At 37.3% G+C, this 26081-nt stretch overlaps 1 protein-coding gene across 8 annotated transcripts in view; it reads left to right on the top strand.

Annotated features, from left to right (window-relative positions):
* REXO5 (RNA exonuclease 5) overlaps positions 1–26081 on the top strand; it is an 85708-nt gene that overhangs the window by 55293 nt on the left and 4334 nt on the right. For 7 of the 8 annotated variants that reach the window (XM_033962921.1, XM_033962917.1, XM_033962922.1 and 4 more), the window contains 6 exons: positions 3023–3133; positions 8398–8535; positions 9688–9780; positions 12802–13021; positions 14875–15062; positions 21876–21985. In XM_033962921.1, coding sequence (XP_033818812.1) covers positions 3023–3133; positions 8398–8535; positions 9688–9780; positions 12802–13021; positions 14875–15062; positions 21876–21985 — 860 coding nt within the window. The remainder of the gene's footprint in view (positions 1–3022; positions 3134–8397; positions 8536–9687; positions 9781–12801; positions 13022–14874; positions 15063–21875; positions 21986–26081) is intronic. The other variant, XM_033962920.1, reaches the window with a different exon arrangement.

The raw sequence follows: 26081 nt of genomic DNA, 5'->3' as shown, positions 1-26081 counted from the left end.
AGTTAGTTTTCTCGAGTTTGTTGCCTGGACGCGAGGAGCGCTGCGGTTAAGCTGCCATGTTGTGCGCGCTCCAAGCCACGCCCCTTTTTCCATTGACTTGAATGGGTGAAATCTGATTTTCTGTTTGTAGCTCCGCCCACGTGTGCAGGTGGACCGCGAGACCCCCAGAACATATCACCCCAGGTAGTGAGGGATCTGCATACCAAGTTTCGTTCAAATCGGTCCCACAGCTTTTTACATTTTTTCCATTGACTTGAATGGGTGAAATCTGATTTTCTGTTTGTAGCTCCGCCCACGTGTGCAGGTGGACCGCGAGACCCCCAGAACATATCACCCCAGGTAGTGAGGGATCTGCATACCAATTTTCGTTCAAATCGGTCCCACAGCTTTTTACATTTTTTTCCATTGACTTGAATGGGTAAAATCTGATTTTCTGTTTGTAGCTCCGCCCACGTGTGCAGGTGGGCCGCGAGACCCCCAGAACATATCACCCCAGGTAGTGAGGGATCTGCATACCAAGTTTCGTTCAAATCGGTCAAGCCGTTTTTGCGTGATCGCGGCACATACACACACACATACATACACACATACATACCTCCGATTTTATATATATAGATGACAGGAGTTGCCATACAACATATCACCAGTAATTGGAAAAATTACAGTAGACTTAACTATACCTTTTGGTGGAATTCGTTATGCCACATTTACAAAATGGAAAGAACAATTGCCATACAAAAAGGGAATTATAATAATTTTAAAAAGATTTGGGGGCTATTGACAAAATATTGCAATGATTAGACACCTTTTTCCACTGAAAGTACATTTATACATGGGGGAGGGGGGTAGTATTAAGTTTTATTAAAGGTTTAATAAATAGATAAGAATTTAATATTTATACGATATTTTTGATTAAAATATATGTGAGAAGGGAGGGTGGGGAGGGTATAATTTTATGTATGTAAGATGACATTAGAAATTCAAGTGATGTATACAAGTTTTAACTGATGTAATATTGTGTACTTGATGCATGATAGAAAAATGAATAAAGAAGTTGAAAAAATATATATATATATGATTCTTCCCTATCTATCTTTTTTTTTATTTATAAGATTATTCATTTATTACAACAAATAAGAACCATAAGCAATTACAAATCCATTCCAGGAAACAATGCAATGATACACAAACTTATATTTCTAGTCCACATAATTAGGACTACTGTTATTAACCCAGTGGAGGAACACCGGTAAATAATACATATAAAAGAAAAATACATAAAGTGTGTGTGCAGGCAGGATATTAGTCCAACTTTTTTAGATCTCTCTTCAAACCTCTGAATTAGTTCCTCCCTATCTATCTTGTGTGGACTGTATGAGCCATGCAGGTGTTAGAATGATTCACTCTTATCAACAGATGTAGACATTCTTTGCTAGAACATTCCTTATTCTATGTCTGAATACTCCTGTGATATTTAAGGAGTGTTACACAACCTTACATTTATTGCTTTGTAGCAGTGTTTTCTGTGGTGATTTAATTAGATGCTATAATTCTTGGGTTGGTTTTTCTAAAAAAAACACCAAACAGGCCTCCCTCCATATTCGCCAGTTTAGGACTCGTGATTTCGGTTATTTGCGAGTTTCTAAACCCTGACCCACCCCCTCCCACCTCTCGGACCTCTCCACACCTTACCTGGTGTTCTAGTGGTGAAGCGGAGCAGGAGTGATCTTCCTACACTCCTGCCTTGTGCAGAGCCCCAAACAAAAATGGCTGCCATGAGTTCCCGTGGTCTCACGAGACTACAGTGGGAAATCACGGCAACCATTTTTGCTAACAGCTGTGAACAGGGCAGGAGTGTAGGAAGATCGCTCCTGCCCCACTTCACCACTAGACCACCAGGTAAGGTGTGGAGAGGTCTGGGTGGCAGGTACGGGTGTGTCAGAGTCAGCCCTAAAGTTAGATGGTTGCAACTGAAGCAGGCTATTCAGGAGGGGTTCGCTGAATGGAAATAACCAGTATAGTCTGGAGTTCTTATGCTTTCAGGTGTACTTCTTGGGACACCAGGCTGCACAGTAGTATAAATTGATAAACGGATTTGTAAATAAAAAACCTAAAAATGGACTTGGGGACATTTGGAGCATTGAGATCAAGCATCAAATTTCTGCATCTCAATGGCCACGAATTTCGTCTTGGAGAATGAGATGTACGGTGTCCGCATCTATGAGACAAACTTGGTTTTTCCTTTTACATAGAGCAGTTAGATTACAAAAGTTAGATAGCTCTAAGTCTAATAGATGCTGGCATTGTAATCTCGAAGCAGGGACTTTAGATCATTTAATATTCTATTGTCCCTGTATCATGGCCTTTTGGAAATCAATTTGGTCTCAAATTAATTGTTTACTAGAAAATCATGTAGCATTATCATATGATACAATTCTGTTCACCATATCAATGAGAACAAAAAGTCAAATTTCATCAAGCAATAATAAACTTTTGAAATTACAGTAGACTTAACTACCTTCTGGTGGAATTTGTTGTGTCACATTTACAAAATGGAAAGAACAATTACTATACAAAAAGGGAATTATAATAATTTTAAAATGGTTTGGGGGCCATTGACAAATTATTGCAATGATTAGACACCATTTTCCATTGAAAGTAAATTTATACATAGGGGGAGGGGGATGGTATAAAGCTCTATTATAGGTTTATCAAAAGATAAAAATATAATATTTATGATTTTTGTTTAAATTATTTGTGGGAAGGGTGGGTGGGAAGGGAATAAATTTATGTATTTAAGATGATAATAGAAAGAAATTCAAGTGATACGTACAAGTTTTAAATGGTGTAATATTATATACTTGATGTAAGATGGAAAAATGAATAAAGAATTTGAAAAAAAAATAATGAATTTATTCATGAATTTTTCTTATTTGCAGGCTGGCTCTGCCCCTAACCCCTGCGAATATGGAGTGAAGAGTGTATATACATTACTACTATGTTTGACATCTGTCTCCTACAGGTTCTTCAGAGAGCCAAGGAGGAGATCCCTCGGTCTTTCATCAGTATAGTTCAGTTTTCATTAAATACGGAATATGTGCAGGCTGACCTCATGGAAGAAATGAATGAAAAGGTAACTGAAAAGTAAAAGAAATATTTTGATTCTTTATCTTGAGAAGAGACTAAAGGCCTCATTTACAAAGCTGCAGGAGTGAATCCCAGTGCAGCAAATGCGACACAGCTCATAGGAATTGAATGGGCTGTGTCATATTTGTTGCACGAGAATCACTACCACAGTTTTGTAAAAGAGACCCTAAATGATTCAGTTTGTAGTGAGAGCATGAGTGGTGGCTCTGCCAATCTCATCTGGTTTAGGGCCTTCTATTGAATGTAAGCATTACCATAGTGGAACAAACTGAAAGTCCATTAAGCCCATTATCCTGTTTCCAAAAGTAGCCAATCTGGGTCACAAGTGCTTGTCAAGATCCCAAAAGAGTAAAACAGATTTTATGCTTCTTATCCTAGAAATAAGCAGTGGATTTTCCAAAATCAATCTTAATAATGGCTTATGAACTTTTCTTTTAGGAAATTATCCAAATCTTTTTCAAACCCTGCTAAGCTAACTGCTTTTAGTACATTCTCTGGCAAAGAATTCAAGTTTAATTACATGTTGCATGAAGAAATATTTCTTCCAATTTATTTAAAAACTTCACACTTGGGGCAATCCCATGAGCCATTCATGGCTTATTGCTTATGGGCAGCAGAGAGAAAAATGAAAGTCTGGTGTCCAAGGAAAGCTTATCCTAGCAGCAATTTATTTTTAATAACTGTTTATTTAATGCTGTATATATCTGTTGTAATCCGTCTAGAACTTTGGATAGTGCAGAATAGAAATGTAAAAAATAAATAATTTTGATCTAGTATCTATATCTCCCACTGTGTGACTGCTACGTTCTAGATCTGATTGGCTCAAAATGACGATTTTGAGCCAATCAGGGCCTTTGGCCCCTCCCACTGCATCCCAAGATGCATTGGGAGGGGGAAGCCCCATCATTTGCAGTACACAGCCCTGTAGGAAGGAAGGAGTGACCTTTCCTCCTGCTGTTTGCTCTTCCAAAGGAACGTGGGGGGGAGTTCCAGGGATGTGGGAGGAGGGCCCAGGAATGTGGGGGGGGAGCGGAGATGTCAGGGCACGGAGGGAGAGGCCAGGATGTCAGCGGGATGTGGGGGATCTCGGCATGTCGTGAGAGGTCCGGGATGTCAGCGGGAAATCGGAGATGTCAGGGGGATATTGGGGATGTTAGGAGGCGGAGCAGGATACCTGGGATGTCGGAGGAGGTCCGGGATGCCAGCGGAATATTGGGGATCTCAGGGGAAGGTCAGGAGATGGGTGTAGGGCTGTGCGGCTCAGCTGCCAGGAATATCTGAAACCGGCTCAGGTGATGGGGATTCCTTCTGTCGCAATCAGCTGATGGGAAGCCTATGGGGTGTTGGGTTTTTTGTTTGTTTGTTCTTTGGCTGGTGGGAGGGGGTTGTGACCACTCATGCCTTAAATCCTCCAGTGATCTTCTTGTCAGTTTGGGCACCTTTGTGGAGCTTAGATGCAACTCAAACAGGTCTAATTGCCGGGGTCTAAGTTCCCTCTAGGAAAGCTGTGATTGTGGCTGCAGTACGTCCAGGTTGAAGCCCACCTGATTCCCGCCCATAACACACCTTCCAACACGCTACTTTGATCTCTGGATGCACAGCAGCTTAGAAATGCTGCTGCACATCCAGAAAGTTGGTTTTGATTATCAGTACTTGGATGTCCCTGCTATTAGGACATCCAAGTGCCGACTTAGGGCTACCAGTTTGTGAGCCTTCTCCAACCCCGACCTGATTCATTAACCTTCTGCCCGATCCGATCCGCACATGCAAAAGAGGGGAAATGGCATGCAAAGTAGGAAGGCAGCGATTCACTAAACAGAAGAAGGAACACAGATTGGGCTGGCCGATCCAAAAAGAAGCAACTGCTGAGGACCAGTCGCTCACGTCCTTGCTGACTGTCCTGCTCTCTGCTGCCCTGAAATCCCAGTATCAAAATAAAATAAAAAAATAAAACCATCAAAATCGTGCAAAAAGCACAGTGCGAGCCCGTGGTTTTAGCCCACGGGTTTAAAGCGGGGGTGCACAGCGTGTTCTGTTCCATGTTGTATTAGCAACTGAAGGGAATCAAATGGCTTCTTCTCTAGTCTGGATCCCTCTACCTAGAGAGAGTCTGGCTGCAAAGCGTGTTCTGTTCCTGAAAAGGCCACACGTTGGGGCCAGCGAGTGCAGCCACCCCCTTGGAGAGCAAGCGCATTCACGGATCGCATCTCCGTGGGGTCGCTAAAGGGCGTGCATCCGATCACTTAATTTGCATGGGGACTCTTTAATGAATCGGTCGCCCGGCAAGACTCGGCCACGGATTGGATCGGATAGGTGAGTTTAGTGAATCTAGGCCTTAGGCTGCTGTTTGGGACGTTTTAAAGTTTTGATTATGAGCCCCATAGCGTTCAGCTTTTGAATCAATAATTGACCACTGAGAAAATGAGTGCGAGAACAATGCTATCTATTCCATGCAAATTTATCTCACGCATACTTATTGTCATTATCCTGATAACCTAACTGGCTGAGTGTGTCCTGAGAATTGGGTTTGAATTTTTGTAGGAATGGGTTTTGATATACAATAAAACCTTGGTTTCTGAGCATAATTCGTTCCGAAAACATACTGGTAATCCAAAACACTCGTATATCAAAGCGAATTTCTCCATAAGAAATAATGCAAACTCAGCCAATTCGTTCCACAACCCATAAACTTTAATACAAAATACTAATACTTCTAGTTTAGTTTTAAATTCTTTATTCATTTTAAATCTTAAACAAGTGTACAATAAAATAACCATTAAATTTTCAATACTAATACTAATACTTCTATTGCAAGACAAAATGTACAGTATGTTATGGAGATATCAAGTGTATACTTAAGGTAATTGTATGAATTTTTATGATACACTTGTTGTTATATGAAAAAATTAATAAAAAATGTTAAACAGGACAAGACAAAATACTAATACTTCTATTGCAAGACCTCGCTTATGTAGAACAGTCACTACACTCCCTCAGCGTCAGAAAGAGAACCATCGGCTCAGTTGTGATGATGTGACGCGTGTATACTGTATGCACTCATATTGTAAGACTTTGCTCATTTAGAAGTCACTACACTCCCACAGCATCAGAGAGAGAAGAACCATCGGCCCAGTTGTGATGTGTGTATACTGTATGTACTTGTATTGCAAGACATTGCTTGTATATCAAGTTAAAATTTAATCAAATGTTTTGCTTGTCTTGCAAAACACTTGCAAAACACTTGCAAACCAAGGTTTTACTGTACTGCCTTTCTATGGTTAGAAACATAGTAACATAGTAGATGACGGCAGATAAAGACCCGAATGGTCCATCCAGTCTGCCCAACCTGATTCAATTAAAATTTAAAATGAATTTGTACATACATATATATTTTATTATACATTTTATAATATGTGATTCATGTATTGAAAGAATGAAAATTCTATAAATAAAAAGTTAAAAAAAAATAAAAAATAAAAAAAAATTTTATTTATTTATTTTTTTTCTTCTTAGCTATTTCTGGGCAAGAATCCAAAGCTTTACCCGGTACTATGCTTGGGTTCCACCTGCCGAAATCTCTGTTAAGACTTACTCCAGCCCATCTACACCCTCCCAGCCATTGAAGCCCTCCCCTGCCCATCCTCCACCAAACGGCCATACACAGACACAGACCGTGCAAGTCTGCCCAGTAACTGGCCTTAGTTCAATATTTAATATTATTTTCTGATTCTAAATCTTCTGTGTTCATTTTCTGATTCTAAATCTTCTGTGTTCAGAAGGCACTTAATCCTTCATTGTCCCAGGAAGAAAAACTTACTTTCTCTGTCTCTAGTGAGATCACAATGCATCTGCATAGAATATATGTAAACCAATTTGATTTATACCACAGAAAAGTGATATATCAAATACATTGTGGTTGGCATGTAAGTCCATTTCAATATGTAAAATCAAGTCAAATAAATGTTGGCATTGTCATCTCGAAGCAGGGACTTTAGATCATTTATTATTCTTTTTTCTTTTTTTAATTCTTTATTCAGTTTTAACTCTTGCAACAAGTGTACAATATTCAATCAGATAATTCGTACAAATCACTTGACATTCTAACAATTATTGTCAAATGCATATAAAAAATACCCCTCCCCCACCCATCCCATTCATCAGGAATAAACCCATTAAATCACATAACATACCTCCCCATCCCCACATTAAATATCATTAAATATCTGATCATTTATTATTCTACTGTCCATTCATTTTGGCATTTTGGAGATCGATTTGGGGCCAAATAAATTGTTAGAAAATCCTATGGCTTTATCCTATGATACTATTTTATTTGGAATGTCAATGAGGAAGAAAAGTCAAATTTCTGCAAAGAATAATAAGCTATTACTTATTATGACAGGAGTTGCTATTCAGCAGATTACATTTAAGTGGGAAAACTGGAATAGATTAAATTACAGTTTTTGGTGGAATTCACTGTGTCATATATATAAGATAGAAAGAATGTTAGCGTTGCAGAAAGGAAATTTTAATAATTTTGTAAAAAGAAGGTTAAATGAATTAAGAAGAATAGTATTGAAAGGGAGGATGGGTGAGGGGTTTATATATATATATATATATATATATATATATATATATATATATATATATACATATATATATATATATATATATATATATATATATATATATATATATACAATTGTTAGTATCTTGATGGAATTATCAAGTGTTGTTCTTGCGACTATGTATTACTTTTTATTGTACACTTGTTGAATAATTAAAAAGGAATAAAGAATTAAAAAAAAAATAATAATAATTTTCAGGAGATTTGGAGGCCATTGACAGAGTATTGTAATGAATAAAATATCATTTTTGCCTAGTTGATATAATTGTACAGGGATGGGGGGTGGGTGGGAGGGAGTTTAATTATATATTGATGGGTTGGATTAATAGAAAATAATATATATATGTAATCACATGTGTAATAATATGGTTGGGAAGGAGGGATTTATTTTTAATTGTGAAATTAATAATGGTAGATACTCAAGTGATATTGTATAAGTTTAACTGTTATTTTCTGATGCACTTGTTGTAAAATGAAAAAATGAATAAAGAATATAAAAAAAAACAGTTTAATGTGATACCGTTTTCTTAGACAAAGTCAATACATCTTTCAAGGTCAGATTTATTGGATTAAAACATTTCTTCAAATGTTCTTTTTCTCGCATTGAATTTCCTGGGATACAGATGAGAATGAAAATGTTGCAGATGTCAAGTGTCTATGTTGGTCCATTCAGGAAACGCTTCTGCCTGCAGTCTGTGAGGAGGATATTCCAGGTGTTCGGCCCCATCCTTTCACTTCATGTTGTGACTGAAACACACCAGGTAGCTTTCTTTTTTGTTCATTTTTTTTACTCAAAGCAGACCAATTCTATCTTAAGTATATTAAATGATGATCCAGAATTAAGATAAATGCAGTTTTAGAAAAATTATTTGGGGTCAAATAAATTGTTTATTGAAAAACCATGTGGCATTATGTTATGATACAATTCTATTCGGAATATCAATGAGGACACAGAGTCAAATTTCGTCTAACAATAATAAGCTTTTATTGATCATGACAGGAGTTGCCATACAACAAATCACATTTAATTAGAAGAACTGGAATAGACTCAATTATTGCTTCTGGTGGAATTCATTATGTCACATCTATAAAATGGAAAGAGCAATTGCTATACAAAGAGGGAACTATAATAATTTTAATAAAATCTGGGGGCCATTGACAAGATATTGTAATGAATAAATACCATTTTTCCATTATAAATGCAATAAGAAGGAAGGGATGGGGGAGGGATTTTATAATTTTATTAAATATTTAGATCAATAATAAAGAATATTGTATATGAGCTTTGTGAACGCATAGGTTATGGTTGGATTGGGAGGGAATGGGTTAAAAATTTAAATGTTGAATATGATAGATTCAAGTGTTGTATTCAATTCAATTTAACTGTTATCTATTGTTACACTTGTTGTAAGATGTAAAATGAATAAAGATTTAAAAAAAAAAAAAAAAATTATTTGGGAGAGGAGGGACTAGGCTAAACGAGAGGAATCTTAGCAAATTTTCAGCATTCATATCGCCTCAAAAACAAAATTCAGAGGAAGAAGGGAGACCTTAATGAATTTTCATGGTTTAATCCCTGACTTATTTTTAAAGAAAAATTTCCATCACCCAAAGCTTATCGCTATACAAGATTGTTTGATCAAACTTTTGCATTCCAAGCTAGTACCACAAGCTCAATCTTATCATTCTTTTAGGAAAGTATTGAAAACCTATTTGTTTGATAAATTTATATCTTGATTGTTTAGTGTTGTATTTATGATGTATATGTCATGTATTTATATGATTTGCTGATTGTTCAGCTATTCTTGATGTGAACCGCCTAGAATTCATTGGTATGGCGGTATATAAAAATAAAGTTTATTATTATGTGTGAACATAGAAATCAGAAATGATGATATTCTTTCTCTTGTTAGCCCTTCGTCTGCATTCAGTATGAAGTGCTTGAAGCAGCCCAGCTTGCTGTAGAAACCCTTAATGGAACTAATGTCGAAGGATGCTGCATTAAGGTACAGAGCCCTACAGGGAAGGGGCATATTAAAATGCTCTAGATCAGTGGTTCCCAACCCTGTCCTGGGGGACCACCAGCCAGTCGGCTTTTCAAGATATCCCTAATAAATATGCATGAGAGAGATTTGCATATAATGGAAGTGACAGGCATGCAAATCTCTCTCATGCCTATGTTTATTCAAAACTTTCTATACCGCATAACAGCCTAAAAAAGGATCCAAGCGGTGTACAATATATAATGCAGATTCATCAAGAAATAATTTTTTTAAAAAAATTTTTTTGTTGTTGTTTTGGTTTTTTTTTTTTTTTTTTGAAAAATCCTAAAATACTAAGCAATCAAGATCTCCATAATAATATTTCTAATTCTAAAAGCAATTCTAATGCTGTCATTAGTGCTTGTTGCACTTTTCTACATCGGGGCAGGCAGTCCTGCTGCTGCCCGACCCAGCCAGCTGAGAGGGTCCTTGGAGAGGAGCCTTAAAACACCGGCACAGCAGAGAGGGAGCCTGTCGTTAGTGCTTGTTGCACTTTTCTACATCGGGGCAGGCAGTCCCGCTGCTGCCCGACCCAGCCAGCTGAGAGGGTCCTTGGAGAGGAGCCTTAAAACACCGGCACAGCCGCGGTACGTAGCCCGCAGTTGCGAGCCCCGGGTCGCAAGCTGAAGGGGCGTAGCTAAAGGGGCTTGCCCCTTTTGAGCCCCTTCGGAGCCTAAGAGGAGCAGGAAGCAGGGTTATCGAATCTTCAACATGGGTAAGAGGAAAGCTAAAGCAATACCATCTGCTGGAACAACAGGCCCGATGGATCGCCATCTTGTGGTTCCTATCTTGCCACTTGTTGAGGAACAGGTAACTTTTAATATTCAAGCTGTTTCCTTATCTTCTGGGGAACCAACACCACCTCCTCAACCATCATATTCTTCACGGTTAGAAGAATCTCCTTCCCCTTTTAAGGAAGGAATAATTTCTTCTTCCCCTCAATCATCTTTACTATCTGGTCTGGAGGTTTCAGGACAATCCCTGGGGCAAACTAAAGAACTAACCCCAGTACAGATGATTACTGGGCAAAGCTCGGACGCTCTCCCCAGGGATAAGGTGATCACTCTAAATGATGTTTGGCTAAGTATTAATAGAATAGAGTCATCTTTACAAAAAACCGTTTTGAACTTATGTCAATTTTCATCTGATGTAACTGTGAAAATTAAAGAACAAGATAATAAAATTGGAGAAACAGCTGTGAAGGTTGAAAAGCTAGATCAGGTAGTAGGTAATTTACAAGCTAGTGCTGTTTCTAATATAAAGGATAGTATGATGATACATGCTAAATTAGAAAAAATGGAAAATGCTATCAGAGTTAAAAATCTTCACCTGTTAAATTTTCCAATCACACATTACCTTTCTCCGATGGAGCTCTTGAGAATGTATTTGAGGGAGATATTACATTATACTAAAGTGGAGACCTTTGAGATTGATAACCTATATTACATCTCAAGAGACTCCAAGGAAAAGGTAGATGAAGGTGGAATGGATAGAATAGTGGTATCTGATAGTTTGAATGTATCACAGTTTTTGGAGTCATCTAAAGACATAATTGATAAACGAGCAACTCTTCTCGTGACCTTTAAGACAGAGCTTGAGAAACAAGATATTTTGAAATTATATTTCCTGAAAAAACAAGAGATATTTTGTGGTCAACGGGTGATAATTTTTCCAGATGTCTCTAGACAAACTCAGTTCAAGAGGAAACAGTTCCTTCAGCTAAAGCCTAAGGTTTTGGCAGTCGGAGCTACTTTCTTTTTGAAATTTCCATGTAAATGCTTTATTTCATATGGAAGTGATAAATATGTGTTTTTTTGATCCAGCCTAGGTGGAAGATTTTATTAAAGAGAAACCTTTGCTAAAAGTTTAATTTCTAATATTGAGTTTACTTTTGGAGGATGATGTATAATATATATAAAATTGCCTGTTCCTAGATAGTAGATAGAAAGAATTGATTTGATGATTTATTTTAAAATACTGGCGATCAGCAATAATGTGGACTAGGATATGGTTGATTAGTTTCCTTAAATATTTTGTTGTTCCTTGTAGGGAATTTACATTTGCATTTTTTGTGTTCATTCATGAATGTTTGTTACTAAGGTATTCTAATGAATAATCCAATAAATAAAGATTAAAAAAAAAAAGCAATTCTAATAAAAAAACAAACAATCAAATCTAAGTAAACCATAATATTTATTAGGGATATCCTGAAAATCCGACTGGCTGGTGGTTTCCCAGGACAGGGATGGGAATCGCTGCTCTAGATAAGAGGGACACTTGATTGCATGCTGACATATGGCCTGAATGGTTCTTTCAGAACAGGTTTATAAAGAGGCCAGCACAACCATTACGTAGCCCTGCTTCAATTTGTAGTGTTATACAACACATTGAGATCATTTTTAGAAGAGTGTCTCGTATTTTCTGGCTGTCAGAATTCATTTGAAAATAGGACCTAAGGATTTGTAGTGTTTCTTGGAGCAACGTGACAGCACACAGTTTTCAGTACACAGTGTCTGTTATCCAAGTGCTATTCCAAAGAATTTTGCAAAGTTGCACAGATCCAGGAGTGAAATTTTAGGTCAGTTCTGGATTTCTGACAGCCTTATTTTCTTGCATTATGGGACTTGGTGGGTAGATGCAGGGACTACCAATACCACACTGTTTTGGCAAAACCAGGACTGACTGAACAGTCTCCCTCCTGGAACTGGATTACAGGCTGTCCCCGGGTTAAGAATGAGTTACGTTTTTAAAGCTGTTCTTAAGTCGGATTTGTATGTAGCTCAGAACTTGTAGATTTTAAGATTCTTGCTGCTTACCTCTGCTCCCAGCAGACAAAAGGGCCAACTGTCAGTACCAGTGTTCCCTCTAAGCTACAGGTACATACTGTTCTTAATGTGGCCATGCATCGTTCTGAATCTGCTGCAGGAGAAGTGTAGGAGTCTATGCCACTGGAACCATCCTTAATTTTGTTTTACATTTTACAAGGTTCAGAGGCCGGTTTCGGAATTTACCCTCGACTGGGACCTCATGTTAAAGGAACTGGAAGAAGATCTCGTAAATGAAGGCATTATTTACATTTCTGGATTTAAGAAAACCCTTACAGAGAAGGATCTGCAGCAGAAATTTAGTCATTTTAAAGATATAGAAGCTGTGTTCTTGCCTCAGGATCATAAAACTGGAAAACTTAAAAAATATTATTTTCTAAGTAAGTATCGGTTAACATACCAAAGCACAATTAAAGGGCTAAACTCGATTAACATCTAAAAGTCACTTCTTAGCCTGGATGCCAGTGTATTGACCATGGTAAACGTGATTATTAAATGATTACCCACCTTCCCATGCACAGGAAGGTTGATTACTGACCCATTTTAGAGGTGTAACTGAGTCACTGGGCTAGTCCTATGTGCTTTAACCCACAAATTCTATAAGCACCAGTGGTGTAGTGAGGGTGAGAAGAGCCTGGGGTGGTGGTGCCCCCCCCCCATCCACTCCTTTCCCATCCCCTCCTACTGCGCATGCCTCCCCAATCCACTCCTTTCCCACCCCCACCTTCTGCGCGTGCCCCCCTTTAACCTTCCCGGTGCAAGCAGCAACCCCATCCTGCTCCTCGTGCCAGCATCGACTGTTCCTCTGATGTCATTTCCTGGACCTCTGCCTAGGAAGTGACGTCAGAGGAAGAGCCAACACCGGCGTGAGGAGCAGGTTGGGGTTGCTGCTCGCGCCGGGAACATTAAAGAGGTATAGGGAAAGGGAAGAGGCGAGGTAGAGGGGGGCGGAGAGGAGGACGGGTGCAGGTACTCCCACCAAGATGGTGACCGGGGTGGACCGCCCCCTCCCCCCACTATACCACTGAATAGCACGTAAACACAGGCAAGTAATTGGGTGTGTAATTATATGAGGGTTCTTCAAAAAGTTTTCTGCGCTTTCATATTTTCTAATCTCGTTGGAATTTCTGTATTGCCCTTATCCAATACAAGTTCTAGGCGATTTATAAATTGGGTCCTGATCTCAGGGAGGACCCGATTGTGCACAGGCTGTTTCAGCCTTCAGCGTTTTTGGAGGTGATCACAGAATCCCTCCAGGAAGTAAAGACAGAGTCTCCACAGGCCTCTGCTACACAGTGCTCGCTTATGAGCAGCACAAAGGCACAAAACCTCCTGTTTTCCCTCTCCTCAAGACATTACCAGAATGCTCACAAACTATTGGAAGATTCCAGAAGGGCCCCTTCAGGAGACCAAAACCACAGCATTTTTGCAGGAAATGCTTGGGGCAGGAGAAGTGGTAGTGGTAAGAGGGCATGATGTAGAACATCATGTCATTAGTCAGAAAAAAACAGGGTGATTATGTGGAAGAGTGATGTACATGTCCCCCTCCGTATTCGCGGTTTCGGTTATTCACAGTTTTTCGTTTGTAGACTCCGCTCCCAGCATTGCACAGAGGAAATTGCTGCTCCCAGCGTAGCACAGAGGAAATCGCTACACTTTCTTCACAGGAATAGGTCAGGTTATTCACGGTTTTGTATATTTTCCAGGGTTTTTTCCAGAAAAACTGCAAATAATATACAAAAAGTTATTTGTGTTTTTTTCTGTATTCGCTGCCATGCTGTTCTCCTATCACCGTGAATACGGAGGGGTAAGTGTAATTTGCTTTTGACATATTAAATAAATAGTGTTTAAAAAAATAAAAGTGCAGAAACCTTTTGAAGATCCCTTGTATTATACATGTAGCATTACTAATTGGTACTAAATTCACAACTAATTGCTGGTAGCTACCAATAATTGGCGCTAATTTGCAGTTGTGTATACCTCCATTCTATATGCAGTGTGCTGCTTCTCTCACATGCTAATGCAGAGGGGTGATATCATGGGAGTGTCAAGGGCGTTGAATATTCTTGCCCTATTTTATTGCTGTAACGGACCCACTGAGTGACTAGTGCTATAGGTTAATGCTACCTGCAAGAGAGGGGAATTTTTAGAGTTTTCTGAACTGAAAATCTGCTTCCATAATGCACATATGAGAAGCCGTGCAGCTTGGTTTATTATATGCGTTTTGTCTTAGAGTTTTCAAGCTCTGCAAGTGCGATGGATGCCCTTCAGAAAATCAATGAGCAGGAGAATGGGTCTGGGAAGATTTGGGGCAGGAAAGCCCTCACCCCCAGCTATTTCCACGAGGATGCAGAGTTCGTGCCTCAGGACCCAGAGAGCCCTCCACCCAGCGAGCTTTTTGCAAGGGGCGACGCACGTCTGGTAAGATTCATCCTACCTCTGTGAGCTTAAGCCAGCCTTCCTCCGATTTACCGATCATTTTATACTTTTTTTCATTTTGATTGAACACAGTAGTTCCACCTTTATGGTAAAGCTTTGTCTGATTTATACAGTTGATTTCTTCACCAGTAATGCTGGAGTTTTACTGTTCTCATCAAACTGTAACTTAAATATTTCATCATTCATAATATTGGAGAAATTTTCAAAGGGGTTTCCTAGGATAAGTGGTGCTTGCTCACAGAAAGCATGCTTAAAAAGTTGCCCCTGTTTTGTGTGGGAACAGTATGCACACTGTCTGTGGCAAGAGTACTTTGCCTTGGCAGCACCAGGCGGGCATTTAAGGCGGATCCAGCAAACACGCAAGGACTTTCCTTTGGAAATCTGCTTGCAGGCCTACAGTTACAAAGAACTGTTGGGTATGCAAGCAGTGTGGATAAGTCTGAAAATTGCCTCCTCCTTGTGTAGAAAGAGTTGTTGAGTCTCCTTCAGATTTCAAGCACAGATATTTTATCTTTTCTGTCATACCTACCTATTCTATGACTAAAGTACATGGTCTACCGCTGACTTCTTGGGAGACTTTCCCTACTGAAGTATCTATTCTAAACACAAAGTGGGAGTTACAATAGAGGTTTGATTCTGAAACAGTAAAAGAGATGTTTGGATCATTTTCATGAGCTGAGCAAAGGTGGAACATCATTAAGCCATGTGTTACATTAGTTGTGTTTAAATTGGTCATTCCTCACCCCACCCCTGCCTCTTGGATATGTATGCACTACCTTCAGTGAATGAAAAAATATATATATATTTTTAATATATAATTCTTTACTGCCTAGTGAAATTAGAAACCTGTCTAACTATGTTATTCAGGAAGGCTTTAATGACATGGCTATATCAGAAATATCTTTGAATGGGGAAGAGTTGGGGACTTGAGTAATGTATTATAATACCTGTATTAATTTTAGATTGAAATTTTTTTTTTTTAACTTATAAGTGTTTCAGTAAATAAAAACATTTAACAAATTTTGTAATAACATTGTTAAGTTTTTTATAAAATGACCCCTGAAAAAATATTGGAATCATATCATTTGGTAACAAACCACAGGCAATATCATCATTTTAATTGTTTGAATTCTTCCCCACCAAGAAAGATGTAGTGGATTCCATTGCTCACACATTTCTGTTTTTTTTTCAATAAAAGTTTTTCATTCTCTTTGACTGTGTCTTCAATTGTATTTTTAATCATAATTCCTAAGTATTTTATACCATCATCTTTCCAAATAAATGAATATGGTTCGAATAATCCTTTGGTACAATGAACATTTATTGGGAGAATTTCAGATTTGTTCCAATTAATTTTATATCCAGAAAAAGTACCATATTTTTCTATTAAATTAAGTATACATGGAATAGTATTTTCCGGTTCTCTTAAATATAATAATATATCATCTGCATATGCAGATAATTTAAATTCAAAACTGGTAAATGATATTCCCTTTATCTCCTTAGTTTTGTTTATTGCAATTAATAAAGGTTCTAGGACAATATCAAAAAGTAAAGGAGACAGAGGGCATCCTTGTCTAACTCCCCTATGCAAGTTAAATCTATTTGATAAATTATTGTTAATATATAATCTTGCTCCAGGAGAGCTATACAATGTCTGAATCATTTTAATAAAACCGGATCCTATGCCAAACCATTGTAAAGCTTGGTATATAAAATTCCATTCCACTCTGTCAAAGGCTTTTTCTGCATCTAAAGATATTAAAAAAACTGGATCATTTATATTTTTTGCTAAATTTAATGAGTGGAATGCTAATCTAGTATTATTTGATGAATGTCTTTTAGCAATAAATCCTGTTTGATGTACATCAATAATGAAAGGGAGAGCTTTTGCCAATCTTAATGCTAATACTTTAGCCATTAATTTGTTATCCACATTCAATAATGAAATAGGCCTGTAATTTGAAACCAGAGTAGGATCTTTGTTTGGTTTTGGTAAGACTATAATTATCGATTCTGCCATAGTACCAGAAATATTTTCATTCTTTATTTGATATTGATACAAATTTAACAGATGTGGTAATATGATATTTTGGAAAAATTTATAAAATTCAACCGTATACCCATCTCCACCTGGAGCGGATCCAGCTCTAAGAGACTTCAATGCTGTTTCTAATTCTTTTAAAGATATAGGTTCTTCTAAACTTCCTTTTATATGATCTGGAATATTTGGTCCAATATATGAATTTAAAAAAGTTAATCCGTCTTGTTCTTTATTTTTATAAGAATTGGAAGTATATAATTCTTTGTAAAAATCAAGAAATTGTGTTATAATATCTTTTGTGTTGGTATGTGTGTTACCTTGTGTATCTTTAATTGCAATAATCTTAGATTTTCTTTTCTTTGCTTTTAGAAAGTTTGCTAATAATTTCCCCGCTTTATTTGAATTTCCATAATATTGTACTTGTTTGTTGAAAATGTCTTTCCTCACAATTTGAGAAGAAATCTCATTATATTTAACTTTTAATTTTAATAATTCTTGTAGTGTATTATTTTCCCATTTCTCAATTAATTTATTTTCTAATAATTTAATTTGCTTTCCCATCTCAATAAATTGTTTTTTTTTGTTTGTTAATAAATGTTGAATATGAAATAATATTTCCTCTCATAGTTGCTTTAAAAGCATCCCATAAGACCTCAGCATTAATATCATCTGATTCATTAAATTGAAAGAATTCTTGCATTTTTATTTTAAAGTCTTCAAGAAATTTTGAATCCGCTAATAAATCATTATTAAATCTCCAAATTAAATCAAAATTTTCAACATCATAATTTTGAAGATTAATCCACACACCAGCATGATCTGAAATTATAATGGAATCAATTGCTGCTTTTAAGACACGCTGCGCTATATTATTAGAAACAAATATATAATCAATTCGTGAAAAAGATTTATGGACCTGAGAACAAAAAGAAAATTCCTGATCATTAAAATGAAGAATTCGCCATATATCTACTAAATCACAAGATATTATCAAATTATCTAAGCCTAATGATTTCATAACTTTACTTGGTTTTTTATCCAAAATCGGATCCATTACAGCATTGAAATCCCCTGCTACTATTAAATTAGATGTAGCCAGTGGTAAGAGCAATTGTTGAATTTGTTTAAAAAACTCCATTTGATTCGTATTAGGAGCATATAAATTGAATAAGTTCAGGGTTGTATTTCCCAGGACCATCTCGATATGTACCCATCTACCTAAGGGATCATAATTAATTAATTTAAAATCTGCATTACATTTTTTGTTTATTAGAACAGCCACTCCAGCTTTTTTCTTTAAAGCCGGTGCAAATAAACATTTAGAAATCCAACCTCCAGATAATTTTTTTGATTCAATTTCCGAAAGATGGGTCTCTTGAATGAAGTAAATGTCCGCATTTTGATTTTTAAGGAACGATAATAATTTCTTCTTCTTAATAGGATGATTTAAACCATTGACATTCAGCGAATACATTTTTATATCCATCTAATTAATAGTTATATTTTAACCAATATTCTATGATAGTTTACACGATTATCTCCTAGCACATTCATTAAAAATTCATATCCTATCCCACCCATTATTTTCCCTCCCCTCCCACCCATTATCATATTCTGATTTGGAACACGCATTGGTCATGCAAAACCTACATCTCCATCTCCAGGCAACTAATAATTCATTATATTATTAAAAAAAAAAAAACATATTTCTAAATTCAATACATTCTTTATACTTCCACCCTTATATAATTGAAATTTATATCCATTTAATCTATAATATTTTATAAATTTACTGAGAATTATATATATTTGATTCATAAAATTAAATTCAATATCATGCATACATGTAATATTATACTCTTAATAAATAAACATATTACAATATAGCTCTATTTCTCTATATATATCTATAGATCTTCATATAAATTAAATATATTCATTTTTATATAAATATATAGATATTAATATTAATAATAATGCAATTCAATCATTTTCATAGATCATCTTCATAATAAATTAATTTGAATAATTAGTTGAATAAAATATACATTTTATATCAATAAATAAGTTTTATAATAAATTCATATTTTATTAATTATCAACCAATCAGTTAGTTATTTTCTTATTTTTCATTATAATTTAATATGACTGAATAATTGACTCAAATAAAAATTTTATATTAGATATCTATTTTATTAATTAATCCTGTCAATAATCAAATTATTTTCTTGTATTTATTACATAAAATTATAATTTTCTTATACAGAATTGAAATATTGTTTTTATAATAAATTAATATATTTCATTTTTTAATCTTATTCTCAATATATCAATAATAAATTTTTCCTATCAATATTTTTAATGATAATTTCTTTGTAAATCATTTCATTATTCCTTAATCATAATAAGTTAATATGCTATATGATTGAATAAATTTTCTATTTTGATTAAAACATGTAATTTATATAAATTTTTTTATAAATATATATTTTATTTATATTTATTTATTTATTTTTTTTTTTTTTATAATATTAATGATTGTGGATGCTAATATTTTATTAATAATTAATTTAATAAAATAATATTATATTATTGCATCCACTATATCAATAAATATAAATATAAATTATTTTTCCAGTTAATAACATTTATTATATCTTAATTTTTATTTATTTATTTTTTTTTTTTAATAATCTTCTTTATTTTCTCTTTTTTCCATCTTCTTTCTTCTTTCTTCTTTCTTCAGCTGAATTGTTCTGTTTTTTATGTAAACTTAGGTTCTTTTTGTGTCAGAAATTCTTTCAGTTTTTCCGGGTCTTGAAAGTATATGGATTTATTTCCACTGGATACTCTCATAGTGGATGGATAATATATTCCATATATGTATCCTTTTTCTTTCAGCTGCTGTCTGTATGTAAGGAATTGTTTTCTTATGTTTGCTGTATATTTAGCAAAATCCGGTACTAAAATCAGTTTTGATCCTTTATAATTCAAGTTTTTATTTGCTTTTGCCATTTTTAATATTTCTTGAGCTTGTTGATACCTTAACACCTTGAATATCAAAGGTCTTGGAGCAGCCTGATTTACTGGCTTTCTTGTGGGGATTCTGTGGGCTCTTTCAATTTCTAACGGCCATTTTGAGTTGAGCTGGAGCAGTTTAGGTAAAAGATTTTCCAGGAATTGTACAGGATCTCCCCCTTCAATATTTTCAGCCAGCCCCAAAATTCTGATGTTCTTTCTTTTTCCTCGGTTTTCCATATCCACCAATTGATTTTTTAAAGCTGCTACTTCTTTTTTGTCTTTGTCATATTCTTGTGTAAAGGATTCAAATTTCTCCATTTTTTCTTCCATCACTGTCATTCTCAGTCTTTCCGTTTGGATTTCTTGTTTCATGATAAGAAGTTCTTCTTTGACTTCAGATATTTTGTTGGCATTTTCAGTCAGCATCAATTTTATTTTGAACAGTTCTGTCATAATGTCAGTGAGTTCTTCAGTCTCCATCGGGAACGGCACACTCGATGGTGACAGAGGAGTAACTTTTGTTCTTTTTGCTGAGATACCCGATGTCGAAGGTTTTTCAGCTTTCCCCTGCTTCATATTCGCCATCTCCGACGTTGTTTTATGTGTTTTTAATAGCGATTCAAGAAAGTAGAAGTTTTATTTTTATTCCGTTTGTTGCCTGGATACGGGAGCGCTGCGGTTAGGCTGCCATATCGTGCGCGCTCCAAGCCACGCCCCTCAATAAAAACATTTTTTAACTTAGATACAACACTTAATATTCTGCAATAATCCAGTTTAAAAATTATCTTCTCCCTCCCCCCTAAGCCATAACAATCTTTGAACACACAAAAACATATAATAATTCCCATCCCCATATTCTTTACAGTTATCAAAGACAAAAATCTACCCCTCCCCCCATCCCCAATCTTGGACACGCATAATTAAAGGGAAAAAAGGTATTTATTGATATATTAAATATGTGTTTATGCTGGTGTAACCCGCTTCAAACTATGGTTAAGCAGGATATAAATATGGATATTAAAGTTATTAAAATCAATTTATACAAGTTGAATGGAAAATAATAATCTGCTCACAAAAAAAACATCCAAGGATAAAGCAAACCACGATGAGGACAAAATATAAGATAAGTTAAATCGTAATAGGCAAACTAAAAGATGGAGAAAAGACCTTGGTGTCATTAGGGATATAGACAACAACTGATGGCCCACAGACCAACCTATTTCAATTCAATGTTGAAACAAGAAGATACATCCCTAATGACACCAAGGTCTTTTCTCCATCTTTAACTTATCTTATATTTTGTCCTCATCGTGGTTTGTTTTATCTTTGGATGTTTTTTGTGATTAGATTTATTATTATTAAATTTATTAATCATATTTAATTAGAGAGCTCCTGAAAACCCAGCTACCAAAAGGTGTGAGCCAAATCCAAATATAATAACAAATTATAAGTACTTTTTTGAGTGTGACTGTCTGAACAGGAAGGGCTGATTACAAACTAGATTTAGGGTTGCATTGAAATAGTGAAATAATCTAAATAGAAGGTCTGTTTTGTGTTTGTTTTTCTTGTGTCTGACCATGTTCCAATGTATTCAACTTATTCTCGTCACATGTTAATGACATTCACTACTTTGAGGCCTTGACCCTGGCCTCTGGGATGAAGCAGTAAAATAATAGAATAAGAAAAATCTGGTCCCGATATTTGAATGTTGACTTTATTATTTTCCACAGGACAATGACATAAAGGAGGTCATGAAGAAACTTGACAAGAGCATATACAAACTTTATAAGACATTACAGCGCAATACTCTTTGTGTTGTCCTGTTACCAGGAACTAAGAGGTAATTTTATCTTTTTCTCGACCCAAAATCAAAGAAACTATACTGAGTTGGAGACTGGCTGCGATGAGGCAGGGCCCTCTGATCCCAGCATGGGTGGGTTGTCGGGAAACAGCCTAGCGCAGAACACGTTCCTTTATCAAAGATGATTTCTTAGGGGCAGCTGATCGGTGTGTAATAGGAACGCTTTCACCTCATTTGTGCTTTTCTTTCTGAATTGGCTTTTTTTTTTTATTCATTTTCATACATCCACAAGTGTAACATAGAAATTTAAAACGATCTCATAAAACATACACTTGAATTCCTTTCATGTACCACTGTAAATACAATATATTATTCTATATTTATGAACAATAATAACTGAAATATATGTATTACCTAATATGTATAATAATTGTTATTAAAATTTAAACCCCTCCTTTCCCTCCCTTCCCAATACACATAACAATTATAATAAAAATAATGACAAATATTTTATGAGATAAATTAAATAAAATGAAACCCACCCCCCTCCCTTCTTAATAAGATTTTTATTATGGCTTTAATTTAATTATGGCTGAATTGGCTTTAATGCGGTTACATCACTGTAGGAGACTTTGCTTTCTGGTGACGTGCAATATAATACCGCTGCATTGTTGGTGATGTCATCTGATGGGGCCAGTGTTGGAGCTTCACTTTTCTAAAGCTCAGAAACTTTTGGAAGGTTTTTCTAGGCATGCTTTGGAAATTCCAGTACCAGCACCCTTACCTTACGTCCCCCAATCTACCTTATCAGCTTAGCAGGATCAGATGCATGTGGCTATCCACTACATTTGCGCATAAAAGAGATAAAAAGATGGGATATGGTTTTGAAACAGAAGGCAAACTGGCAGAGCCTGAAAACAGACTAACCCAACAGTCTTCTGAGGTACCTGCAGGTTCAGCTCACATAGCCAAATGGCAGACAGACTCGACCAAAAAGTGATGGTAGATGTATTCCCCATGTACTTCTCCCAAGGTTTTTTGAATTCAGATACATTCTTCAACTCTATTGTTTTCATGAGGAAGCTGTTCCATGAAGCCACCGCCCTTTCCCTTAAGAAGAGTTTTCTTAAGTTATTCCTGACTCTATTCCCTTTCATCTTCCTCCTAAGCTTTCTCATTCCAGAGCTTTCAATAGGAATAAGCTTCATGAAAGCACCTGCAGGTTCTGATGGCCATAAGCCTAGGTTTGCTGACCACACAGACCACGCAAATACAAAATATGCCTAAGAGATACACTTGTCTCTCCCAAGAACTCCGTTCATTGGGCAGATCTCTCTTATCTGTACCCTTCTCCTCTACTGCCAACTCCAGACTGTGCTCTCTCTTGCTGCACCATATGCCTGGAACAAACTGCCTTAATCAGTACGTCAAGCTCCGTCCCTGAATCTATTCAAATCCAGACTAATAGCCCACCTCTTTGAGAATGCATTTAACTCATTAGTCCGTCATCCAAAGCACCCTGAGAAACTCCCTCAGTCCCTACTTGTCCTGTTGTCTGTTATTAGATGTAAGCTCTATTGAGCAGGGACCATCTCTTAAATGTGTTGATGTACAGTGCTGCGTAAGTCTATCAGTGCTATAGAAATGTTAAATAGTAGTAGTAGTAAATCCCCTTTCCCTAAAAACAACTGCTAGTCGACCATTTTAAGAATCAAAGACTTATTGTCACAAAAATACCCAAATTTCCCAACTGAAGCTGTTGCTGTTTGCATTCACAGCTTATCAAAGCCTCCTTACTTTGATTCAGACTAGAGAGTTGCGCAGGGACAGAAATCCCACCCATCCCCGCCAGGATCCTCTCCATCCCCATCCATCCGTGGCAGGATCCTCTCCGTCCCCACCAGGATCCTCTCTGTCCATGCCAGAATCCTCTCCGTCCCCACCAGGATCCTCTCCATCCCCACCTATCCCCATCAGGATCCTCTCCGTCCCCACCAGGATCCTCTCTGTCCATGCCAGAATCCTCTCCGTCCCCACCAGGATCCTCTCCATCCCCACCTATCCCCATCAGGATCCTCTCTGTCCCCACCCGGATCCTCTCTGTCCCCACCCGTCCCCGTCAGGATCCTCTCCGCCCCACCCATCCCCGCAAGGAATTACCTCCATTCCCGCCCGTCCCCATAAAAAGCAGCAATTCCTTCTGACAGGATCATCAATTCCACAGTTTCTTTTGTGTTTTCGCTGCTGTTTTCCTTGTGGAATCTCTTTGGTGGAACCCTTTTTTTGTTTTCTGTTCAGGTAATTAACTTATAAACCCCCTCTTTTACTAAGGCTGACGTGTCCATTATATTATATGGATGAACCCTGCTTCCAAAACCTTCCATCCCCATGGGAGTCCCGTTGGCTTGAGGGGGGTCCCCGTAGGAGTCCCGTGGGTTAGGGGGGGATTCCCGCGATCCCCGTTCCCGTGCAGACCCAGACCCAGACTGGCACTCTACATGTCTCATAAGCAGTCTTTCAGTGCATTGCATCGATTCTGGTCTCCTTTGTACTGTGCACTTCTGTACAGATCTCTTGAGAGGTTTCATGCAGTATACCCTCAGCCCGAGTGGGAAGCCCAGCCTCTCTCGGATTCACTGCTTGCTTTTGATTGTTTAGTTTCAAAATGCTTCATGTTTGTAAACCACACATTCCACCCCCACCCACTGTAAATCACGTGGCTCATCTGATTCTTGCAGCAGCCAGCTGCTTGAAGTTCATGCCGATTTTGAAACCAATGTGAAAATAAGTAGTAACCACATTAGTTATCCAAATTAATTGTTTCTTCCTATCTCTATCCACAATAATAGCTCTTCATACTTTCTTCTGCCAACTCCATACATGCTCTGGTGCTTTTCAGATTATGAAAACCAGCCCGATATATGTGGAATAGTGGTCAAACAATACAATACAGTAACAAAATAAAATTCTCACTAAATAGGTGGTATAATCATCAAATATCTAATAGAAAGATGACGGCAGAAAAGGGCTACAGCCCACCAAGTCTGCCCACTCTTCTGTCCCACCCCATCGAGTCCGAGTACTAATGACCCAGTTCCTTAGCTCGACCCCCGTAGGGATCCTACGTGGATGTCCCATTTATTTTTAAAGTCGAGTACACTGGTGGCCTCGACCACTTGCACCGGAAGTTTGTTCCAGTGATCTACTACCCTTTCTGTAAAGAAATACTTCCTGGTGTCACCATTAAATTTCCCTCCTCTGAGTTTGAACGGGTGTCCCCTTGTGATCGAGGATCCCTTGGGGCAGAATATATCGCTTTCCGCCTCGACACGACCTGTGATGTACTTAAACGTCTCAATCATGTCTCCCCTTTCTCTACGCTCCTCAAGAGTGTAGAGCTGCAGTTTGTTCAGTCTTTCCTCGTATGGGAGACTCCTGAGTCCGGAGACCATTCTAGTGGCCATTCGCTGGACCGACTCAGCTCGAAGCACGTCTGTTTGGTATCAAGTAAGGCAGTATATCTCAAACTGTGTGCTGAGACACACTAGTGTGCCTCCTGAGTTCCAAGTGTGCCACAACACACTAAGGAGGAAGAGAGTCACCTGCCAGATGACTTCCCTTTGCGGTACAGCGCCAGTGCTGCCCGATTCGCCAAAGGCCTGCATGTTTCTCCCTTCTCTCTAGCATCCTCCGGCTTCCCCCCCCCTGGCCTCCCAGTCTCACCTTTTGAAGCTAATTATAGCAGCCTGCAGAGGATCGCCGGAAGGTAAAATGATTTTATTTTCAATATAGTGAAGGAAATGTGTTAGTTTTGAATTTATATCTGCTGTGTATATGAAAAATGAATGGAAAAAATTGCATTACAATTAGTAAAGGGGATAGGATCTGGGGCAGAGCTTGGGTGGGCCTAGAGAGGTCTGTGGTTGGTGTACTCAGTTGATATTTGTTAGACTTAGCAGGTACTTAGCTTGAAGTAGTTGAGAAACACTGCTGTAGGCAATCAGCTGGCGCCAGCGCCTCTCCTCTCTGGCCCATTGAAATACCACACCGTCATCAACGAGAGAACAAAATGTATCAAACAGTATTTATCTAACTCCCCCCCCCCCCCAACTCCCCTTTAACAAAACCATAGCAT

Source organism: Geotrypetes seraphini, chromosome 11 (genome assembly GCF_902459505.1).
Source record: "Geotrypetes seraphini chromosome 11, aGeoSer1.1, whole genome shotgun sequence".
Taxonomy (NCBI): Eukaryota; Metazoa; Chordata; class Amphibia; order Gymnophiona; family Dermophiidae; genus Geotrypetes; species Geotrypetes seraphini.
The sequence above is the reverse complement of the archived record's forward strand: the minus strand, read 5'-3'. Positions and strand labels throughout refer to the sequence as shown.